This window comes from Nicotiana tomentosiformis, chromosome 6, assembly GCF_000390325.3.
Source record: "Nicotiana tomentosiformis chromosome 6, ASM39032v3, whole genome shotgun sequence".
Lineage (NCBI taxonomy): Eukaryota > Viridiplantae > Streptophyta > Magnoliopsida > Solanales > Solanaceae > Nicotiana > Nicotiana tomentosiformis.
In genome coordinates, this window is record NC_090817.1 from 8,821,448 (window position 1) to 8,831,730 (window position 10,283).

Below are 10,283 nucleotides of genomic sequence, written 5' to 3' on the forward strand. Positions count from 1 at the left end.
TCACCTCACGTACACGACTTTCATATATCACAAAATGTTACAACAGTATCAAATCCTAAGGAAATTTTCCCCACACAGGGTTAGACAAGCCACTTACCTCGAATCTCGCTCAATCAGTCAAGTAGTGCGTCTTTCCCTCGATTTTCCAACTTCGATCGGCTCGAATCTAGTTATAATTAATTCTATTCAATCAATACAAATTATAGGAATTAATTTCATATGAAAATACAGATTTTTCAACAAAAATCCAAAATTTATCTCAAAAATTGCATGTGGGGCCCACATCTCAGAATCCGATGAAACTTATAAAATCCGATAACCCATTAAATTACGATTCCAACCATACTAGTTTCACCAAATTCCGACATCAACTCGACCTCCAAATTTCAAATTCTTATTTTAAAATCCCTAGGCCCAAATCCTCTAATTTGACCTCAAAAATATGTAATCTAGTTGAAATACTCAATGATAATCCAATATTATTGACTAACAATGATCACAAGTAAGTTACCTCAAGTTTTTCCGTGAATTCTCTCTGAAAATCATCCCAAAGCCGTGTTGGAAATGTCCAAAAATGACAAAAACTCGGAACCCTCTGTTTATAAAGTACAAAAATCTGACCTCCCATTTGGCTGACCGCACATATTTATTGCGGTCCACACATTTTCAAGTTTCGCGGCTACGGTCCAAATTGTGCGGTTGCACTATCAGGTTTTAGTAAATTAACCATAACATTTTTTACAAATGTCTAAATGATTAATGGAATACCTTTCTGGAAACTAAACGCAAAGGAATACAACTTTCGTTTTTGAATCATCTCCAAATATTTTGTAGATTAAAAGATATAAGCTTCCGAAGTCGGACCATCGAACCTAAAAATCTCCTTTCTGCGGCCGCGAGAGAAATTCAGCGGACCGCACAATATCACTGTGGACATCACAACTTCAACTGCGGTCCGCACAATTACCACTCTCTCCGCACTTTGGGAGTTTGCGACCGCACATTCGCACTCCAAAATGTGCCCTCCGCACTTCAACGGTCCCAAAACATCATCAGAGTACCGAAATGCCCAGACTCGCTCAAAACTCACCCAGAAATATACCTGAGCCACTCGGGACCCTGTCTGAATGTATCAACAAGTCCTAAAACGTCATACAAACTTAATCAAAACCTCAAATCACATCAAACAACGTTAAAAATACGGATCATGCTCCAATTCAAGCTTAATGAAACTTAGAAATTTTAACTTCTACATTTGATACCGAAACCTATCAAATCAAGTCCGATTGACCTCAAATTTTGCATACAAGTCTTAAATGACATAACAGACCTATAAAAATTTTCAGAACTGAATTCCGACCCCGATATCAAAAAGTCAACTCCCCGATCAAACTTCCAAACATAAATTTCTATTTTAGCCATTTCATGCCTAATTTAACTACGGACTTCCAAAAATATTTTCGGACACGCTCCTAAGTCCAAAATCACCATACAGAGCTATTGGAATCATCAAAGTTCTATTTCGGGGTAGTTTACACATAAGTCAATATCCGGTCAATAATTTTCAACTTAAATTTTCATCCTTGAGACTAAATATCTCAATTCATTCTGAAACCTCACCGGATCCGAACTGACTATCCCGGCAAGTTACATAACAGTTATAAAGTACAGAATGAGCAGTAAATAAGGGAACGGGGCTACAACTCTCAAAACGACTGGTCGGGTCGTTACATGAGTCTTGATTCACAAGTTATCCCCAAGATGGGCAGTTTCTAGTACCTTGGGTCGGTTATACAGGGGGATGTGGAGATCGACGAGGATGTCACACACCGTATAAGGGCTGGGTGGATGAAGTGGAGGGTAGCGTCTGGAGTCCTGTATGAGAAAAAAGTGTCACCGATTCTCAAAGGTAAATTTTATAGAGCGGTAGTTAGACCGGCCATGTTATATGGGGCTAAGTGTTCGCTAGTTAAGAACTCACATATCCAGAACATGAAAATAGCTGAAATGAGGATGTTGAGGTGGATGTGCGGGCACACTAAGATAGATAAGATTAAGAATGAAGATATTCGGGAGAAGGTGGGCGTGGCCCCGTGGATAACAAGCTGCGGGAAGCAAGGCTCAGATGGTTCGGGGACATTCAGAGAGCGGCCTAAGAAGTATTGGGGAGAAGTGATCAGGCAGGACATGGCGTGGCTTCAGATTACCGAGGACATGGCTCTAGACAGGAAGTTGTGGAGGTCGATCATTAAGGTTGTAGGTTAGGAGGTAGTTGGGCATATATCTACGACGCTCTAGAGTGAGGCTAGTCTGTTAGGACTTGGTCTTAAACTGTCAGTGGTTAATATTGAGTCCACACTACTCTTTCGTTCCTCTTAGTGCCAAGCTTTATCTACTGGTTATTGTTTTGCTTTTCATCTATTTTCAGGTTCTGGTGATGCTGTTCTTTGTTCTATGGTTTCTATTGATGATACTGATATATTGCCTTTTTCGTTTTCTTGAGCCGGGGGTCTTTCTGATGCAGCCTCTATATCCCCTAGGAATATGGGTAAGGTCTGCGTACACACTACATTCCCCAGACTCCACTAGTGGAATTTCACTGGGTCGTCGTTGTTGTTGTAGTATTCGTAACTGCTATTTATACATCGCATTTCTGTTGCGACTTTTCATCTCATTCACTGCTTGCACCTTTTCTATATAAAAAAAATTACGAGGTAGACAATCAGCAATAACCCAAGACTAGCAATTTGAAGAAGAAAAAGTTACAGAGTTGCTAAAGAAGGAGAAATATTGAAATCCGCTCTATTAATAGGGGAATAAGCACACAGGAGGTCAACCTGCTTGGCACTTCAAGGGTATTCTGGTAATTTCACATGAAATGGAGCAATTTAATTGGATAACAAGTCACTTTACTGTAGCTGCCATAGAGATAATTGAGTAACTAAAGACCGAATTGACCTTTGTTTTATCTCAACATACATCACCATTTAATTATCCCAAAGCTTCTTCTGAAGACGTGGGTCCCAACTAACTCTTATGTTTATCACTTTGCAAGTATACAAATCTTTGATAGACATGGGGCCCATTTGATAGCCACGTCGCTAAAAAGTAATTACAGTTTTTATATTAGCATTGTAATTTATATATAGGTTGTTTTTGTCATACTACTACATTGATATTCCTATTTAATTTTATGGCTATTTGTGTTACTAACTTTATTTTTAATTTACATAACATAAAAAAATATAGTTTATTGTTGGCATTTGGACAAATATTTGACAAAGTTGAAAAATAAATTACTTAAAGGAAAAAAATATAATTGGAAGTTAAGTTGTGTTTGCACATAAATTCTACTATTTGAAAACAAAAAATTGAGTAATTATTATTTCAATTGAAATAATCCTCAAAAAGTGTTCAACATAACGGTTTGCCACCATCTCCATCGCACCCACTAAACTATGTAACAATGTTTTAACTTGCAGCACCATTAATTACTGAAAATTGCTTGTTCAAATTTTTATTTGAATTCCTAAAATATTAATGTTTTTATACTGTTTTGTCTAGAAAATATATTTGTCATAAAAGATGGCAATCCGGATTATGCTCTTTCAATTTTTAAGAATGGAATATAAATTTGATAATATTTAAGTTAAAAGGTAAATATACAATAAAGGTTATTAGAATTTTAAAAAATATTTTAATCTTGTATATCATTTAAAAGAAAGGTAGAGAATGTGTAACAAAATATCAAAGCAACTTGGTATCCTCTTTTGACCAGATATAATTAACCAAAGAATCCAAATTTCAAGTAAATCAAAAGCTAACTACTGGAGAGAGAAAAACCAAGGGAAAGAAAAATAACACAAAATTCAAAATCCATCAAAAATCACAACCAAACCATTAAGAACACCAAAAAAGAAAGAATCTAAAAATCTAAATTTGAAGAAAATCAAAAGCTAACTAATGAGAAAACTAAATCCAACCCGGCCCCCTTAATAAACCCAACATCAAATAAAATCGCAAACTAACCATTTAACTCAGAAGGAAAAAATCAAGAAAGTCACATAACAAAAAAATCACAGTCTAACAAATTAAACTCAAAAAGAAAAGAAATCTACATAGGTTATAACAGTCTTCTTTTTAGTGTTGCACACGTATCAATCTTTTAACTTCTGCCTTTGCCTTGTAATTAATACGATGAATTAACACTATCTTTGAATTATGTGCTACATGTGACATTTGTACTAATTAATAAATGTATCGTTTTCCCGGTCTTTTGTTATTTTTGATAAAGGAAATTAGCATTCACTATGCAATACTAGACCATGCAACTTTGATTTAATAGGGACTAATTCACTATGCAACCTCTATATATATATATATATATATATATACACACATATATATATATATATATATATATATATATAGGCTTTTAAGGCATTACATGGTAGCTTTCATGGACTTCCCTATGATCAAAAATATATTTTATTTTAGCTAAATTAATTTGGCAAAAGTAATTATGACTTTGAAAATCCAAGAAGGCAATAATTAGTATTTTTCCAAACTATCCTTGAACCAATAAATGATCTACAAAATATGATGATATACAAAGACTAATTTAAAGAAGATATAAAGGATAACTTAGTTAAATAACGATTATATTAACGCTATTAAATGATTCTCTTAATGGATGTGTCAAAACCTTAGAAATACTTATTTTGAACGATAGATAGAATCGTCTAAAAAACTATCCATAACTATTTTAATAACTTAATATTTTAAGTAAAATTTTATATTACACGTGCATATAAATTAAGAAGAAAATTTACACATACTAATTAGCACACCCTAAGCATAGTGTTATGCATGGGCCGTCCCTTTCTAGTAATCAGTATAAGTCCAAAACAAACTCCTTTAACGCTAGCTGTATGCACCAAATATAAACTTTCACCAATCAGGTAAGATCAACCGTCAAAATAATCTAGAAAAAAAACTAAAAAATTTCTCTGCTTTTCTGATCTTATCAAAATATGGAAAAATGGGAGTAACAAACCGTGTTCCGTATTATTGATATATAAGTCGTATTTGTCAATTGTGATTTATAAATAACATTTAGCATTCGGTAATTATGAATTATACATCGCATTTCTGGTATGACTTTTCATCTCGCTCAATGCTTGCGCCTTTTCTATATCAAAAAGTTACGAGGTAGACAATTAACAATAACCCAAGACTAGCAATTTGGAAAATAAAATAAAATTGCGGAGTTATTAAAGAAGGAGAAGTATTGAAATAATCAGTATAACTCCAAAAACAAAAAAGCTCCTTTACGCTGGCTGCAATCAGGTAAGATCAACGGTCAAAATAATCTAGAAAATAACTACTAAAAGTTCTCTCATTTTCTAATCTATATCTATCTATACTATATTAAAAGCACGAAACCCCTTAACGGAATGTTGTTCGTCTTTTTTGCCCTTTAAAAATAGGTTTCACGCTAGACAAAATAGTAATTCAATTATTTCTACAATATTTAGGACTTCAAAATTAATTAAATTTTTTGCTTATTAATTAATCTTCTTTATTTAAACTATATAGAAGGTCCTAATATTTAGGACTCTAAATTCAACTAAAATTTTATTTTAAATAATTTTTATTTCTTATTTGACCAACTTTTATAGTATGAACTTTAAAAGTGCTTTTGGAGTTTAATACGTGGCAGTTAATATATTTTTATTCTTAGTCTTTGAGGTGTATATTATTAATATCTTTCTCTCTAAATATTACCAATAATCATGATACATCAGTGATGCGCGTTTGATTTTTCTTTTAGCCTTTTAAGAGTTTTGATCTAATTTCAAGTATAAATTTCTAGAAGTTTCAACTAATATGGCAATATAAATTCAAAAAATAAATTAAGCTACAACAATACTATATAAAATTGCAATACAATTAATATTTTAAACTTTAGATAAACTAATATGTGTAAGAATTTGAAATAACTATAAATTTATTTTTTTTCTTCCTATTTTGAAAAATGATCCTTAGCAATGTGAACTCTTGAAATTTCGAAATCGTCATTAGAACTCTTGAACGTGTCAAAAAGGGAATTAAACTTAAACTAATATGAATATAGGCAAACAAAAAATAGACAAGAAAAGGTCCGGTTAACGTGTAAACTATTATTTTGATGAACTTTTAATGAACATATAAGAATGCCTAAGTTGCGTAGAACAAATTACACATGTTAAAACCCAACATATAATACGATTCAATAAAGAGATGTTAGGTGTGGTATAACAACATAATATATTTGTATCTTTTATAATAAGATATCACTAACTACAAATACTATATAACTAATTCAGCTAATTAAATTCATCATATTTACATGTTTAGAAGATATTAAATTTAGCAATTGTTTCATGTAATAACATTCATTTTCATAAGTTAAACTAATATTATATTTAGTTTAATATCAATTGATATTTTCCAACAATATGTTGTTCTTGTATACGTTTTATATTATGTAACGAGATGTACACGTGCAATGCACGTACACTATAATTATAAGTTGCATTTGCTAATTGTCACTTGTAAGTCGCATTTTTTAATTGCAATCTATAAATCGCATTCAAAAATTGTTGTTTATAAGCCGCGTTCAGTAACTGCGATTAATACATCGGATTCTGTTGCGGCTTTTTATCTCATAAACTGCTTGCGCCTTTTCTATATCAAAAGGTTACGAGGTAGACAATTAGCAGTAACCCAAGACAATCAGCATTCAGTAATATTGCGATTTAGAACTGTGATGACCCGAAAAGTCATTTTTAAATTTAATATTTATTTTTGGGTTCTGAGACCTCAAATAGCATCATTCAACTTTCCTCGACTTGCATGCGCAGTCTGTAAATTTTTTCGGAAAAATATTTATGTGAAAAATTGATTAAAATGTAAAATAGTGCTTCAAAACTCATTTGAGTTGGCTTCAATCAACATTTTGAGCAAATAGACCCGGATTAGTGTTTTGACAGTTCCGGTAGGTCCGTATCGTGATTTGGGAGTTGGGCATATGCCTGAAATTTAATTTGGAGGTCTGTAACTTGAGTTATCGCCATTTGTTGAAAATTGAAAGTTTGAAAGCTTATAGATTCCAAAGTTTGACCGCGGATTTGACTTTATTGATATCGGGGTCGGAACCCGATTCTGAAAATTTGAATAACTCCTTATGTCATTTATGACTTGTGCGCCAAATTTGAAGTCATTCGGGATCGTTTAATACGTTTCGGCACGAATTTTGTAAATAGAAAAGTTTGAAACTCCTAAGTCTGAATCGAGGTGTGAATTATAATTTCGATGTAATTTGATGTGATTTGAGACCCCGAGTAAGTCTGTATTATGTTACGTGACTTGTTGAAATATTCAGACGAGGTCCCGAGTGGCTCGGATGAATTTCGGACGAGCCATAGACCATTTGGAATATGCTTGTCACGGCCCAATTTCCCCTCCGTATGACGTCATGACGGCACCTAATCTCTACGACTAGATAAGCCTAACATTTGCGTATTAATGAAATGAATACATAAATTTAACAACTAACTATAGCAATAGCAACATAACTGGGTACCATGCCGCTTGGCATGTACAATAACTAACTATTCAAAAATATACAAAAAACTCAAAACCCGGAATATCGTGAATCACAAACTGCAGAAGAAAACTCTAGTGTCTCTATACATCAGAGTCCAACAAAAGAAAAAATACAGAAGATAATAGGCATGGGAAAGAGTAGAAGGGGACTCTGAGGTCTGCGGACGCGACAAATATACCTTGAAGTCTCCAAAGCTGTCCCGGCTCACTGATAGTGCGGCTGATAAGGAGCACCTGGATCTGCACATGAAAATATGTGCAAAAGAGTAGCATGAGTACACCGCAATCGATACCCAGTAAGTGCCAAGCCTAACCTCGGTCGAGTAGTGACGAGGTCAGGTCAGGACCCTATTGGTATAAATAATAATAAAGCAAGGCAAGAATGAAATATCACAGTAAAATAAAGACTAAAATTTAATAAGGAAGAATTCATAGAAGGTAACAACTCGGTATACAGAAATACAACAGGGGATCTCCCGAGATACCGTCTCGTAGTCCCAAACATAAATGTGCATAACAGGGGGATCTCCCGGAATACTGTTCCGTAGTCCCAAAGTAAATATGCAGTACAGGGGATCTCCTGGAATACTGTTCCGTAGTCCCAAAGTAAATATGCAGTACAGTGAGATCTCCCGGAATACCGTTTCGTAGTCCCAAAGTAAATATGCAGCCAAACAATAGAATTCAATAGTTACGGCACGAAATTCTACAGTTCAACCTAAGTACCAGTTAAGGAAAGACAAGTAAATTCACTAAATATGTTGCACGTAGTTCAAGTAAATAGTTAAGGCAAGTAGTCATGTTATTCTAGTCTTGCCGGATACTACACATGCTGATGGAACTCAAATCAGAAGGAAATCAGGTTATTACTTAGTAGAAAAATTGAGTTTTTACACCATTTGCCCGTGTACGTACTCGTCACCTCACGTACACGACGTTCATGTATCAAAAACAATACAAATTCTATGGGGAGTTCCCCCACACAAGGTTAGGCAACTCACTTACTTCGAACCAAGCTTAATCAATAAGTAAGAATACCTTTTTCACGAATATCCGACTCTGAATGGCCCAAATCTAGCCAAAACAATTACATATCATAATACAACTATAATAAGCTAATCTAATTAATGAAATCAAAATTTTAATAAAAATTCCGAAATTCATCCTAAAAAGTCGACCCGGACCCACATCTCGGAATCGGATAAAAGTCACAAAATACGAACATCCATTCACTTACGAGTCTAACCATATAAAAATTACTCAAATCCGACCATAAATCCCCTTCCAAAACTCGAAATCTTTGTTGAAGAAGTTCTTCCAATTTTTTTCAAATTTCAATCCCAAATCCGAAAATAAAGAGGAAATTAATGATGGATTAGTGGAATATAACCATAAAGGAGTTAAGAATCGTTACTCAGTCGATATCTCTGAAAATCCCTCAAATTCTCGTCCAAATCCGAGCTCCCAACTCATGTTTTTGATAAAATAGCAAACCCCCCATTTTTTTTGGAAACTTTAATACTGCCCAGTGATTTCTTAATCGCGGTCGCGGAAATAGCCTCGCGATCGCGAAGAACAACTTTGCTGCCCCAGAAATTAACTCTACGCGATCGCGTAAAACACCACGCGAACGCGATGCTCTAGCTCTCAAACTCACGTGATCGCGAACGTCCTCACGCGTTCGCGATGAGCAAAGCGCGTGGCCCAGCTTTAGCCTCTTTAACTCTACGTGAACGCGACCTTGGCCACGCGTTCACGAAGCACCACTTCACACCACTACACGTTCGCATCCTTCTGCCCGTGAACGCGATGAACAAAACTTACTTTGCCCAGCTAAGCCTACGCGATCGCGAATTACTCCACGCGATCGCGTATAAGGAAACCAGAACTCAGACACAAGAAATCTTCAGCAACCTCCTAAGTCCAAAAATCGATCCGTTGGGCATCCGAAACTCACCCGAGTCCCCCTGAACCTCAACCAAACATACCAACCAATCCTAAAATACCATACGAACTTAGTCGAGCCATCAAACCACATCAAACAACGCTAAAATCATGAATCACCCTCCAATTCAAACTTAAAGAACTTGAAACTTCAAATTTCCACAACCGATGTCGAAACCTATCAAACCATGTCCGATTGACCCCAAATTTTTCACACAAGTCATATTCAACATTACGGACCTACTCCAACTTCCGAAATTGGAATCCGACCTCGATATTAACATTTTCACTACCGGTCCAAATCTCCAAAAAATTGACTTTCGTCATTTCAAGCCTAAATAAGCTATGAACCTCTAAAACATAATTCGGACATTCCCCAAAGCCCAAAATTACCTAACGGAGCTAACGGAACTGACGAAACTCCATTCCAGAGTCATCTTCACACAGTTTCGACTACAGTCCAAATCCTAAGGCTTAAACATCCATTTAGGGACTAAGTATCCCAAAATACTTCAAAAATCAAAATGAAACCTCCCGGCAAATCACAATAGCATAAATAAATATGGGAGAAGCAGTAAATAGGGGATCATGGATATTACTCTCAAAAATACCGGTCGGGTCGTTACATCTGCCCCCTATTAAAACAACCGTTCGTCCTCGACTGAGTATAGAGACATACCTGAAGTGGT

General features: G+C 35.0%; 1 protein-coding gene across 1 annotated transcript; it reads left to right on the forward strand.

Moving 5' to 3' along the window:
- Positions 1–2,007: 2,007 nt before the first annotated feature.
- Positions 2,008–2,502, forward strand: LOC138893540 (uncharacterized). Its single transcript, XM_070178158.1, has 2 exons — positions 2,008–2,260; positions 2,429–2,502. The coding sequence occupies exons 1-2, from the start codon at positions 2,008–2,010 to the stop codon at positions 2,500–2,502; spliced, it is 327 nt and encodes a 108-aa protein (XP_070034259.1).
- The last annotated feature ends 7,781 nt before the right edge of the window (positions 2,503–10,283 follow it).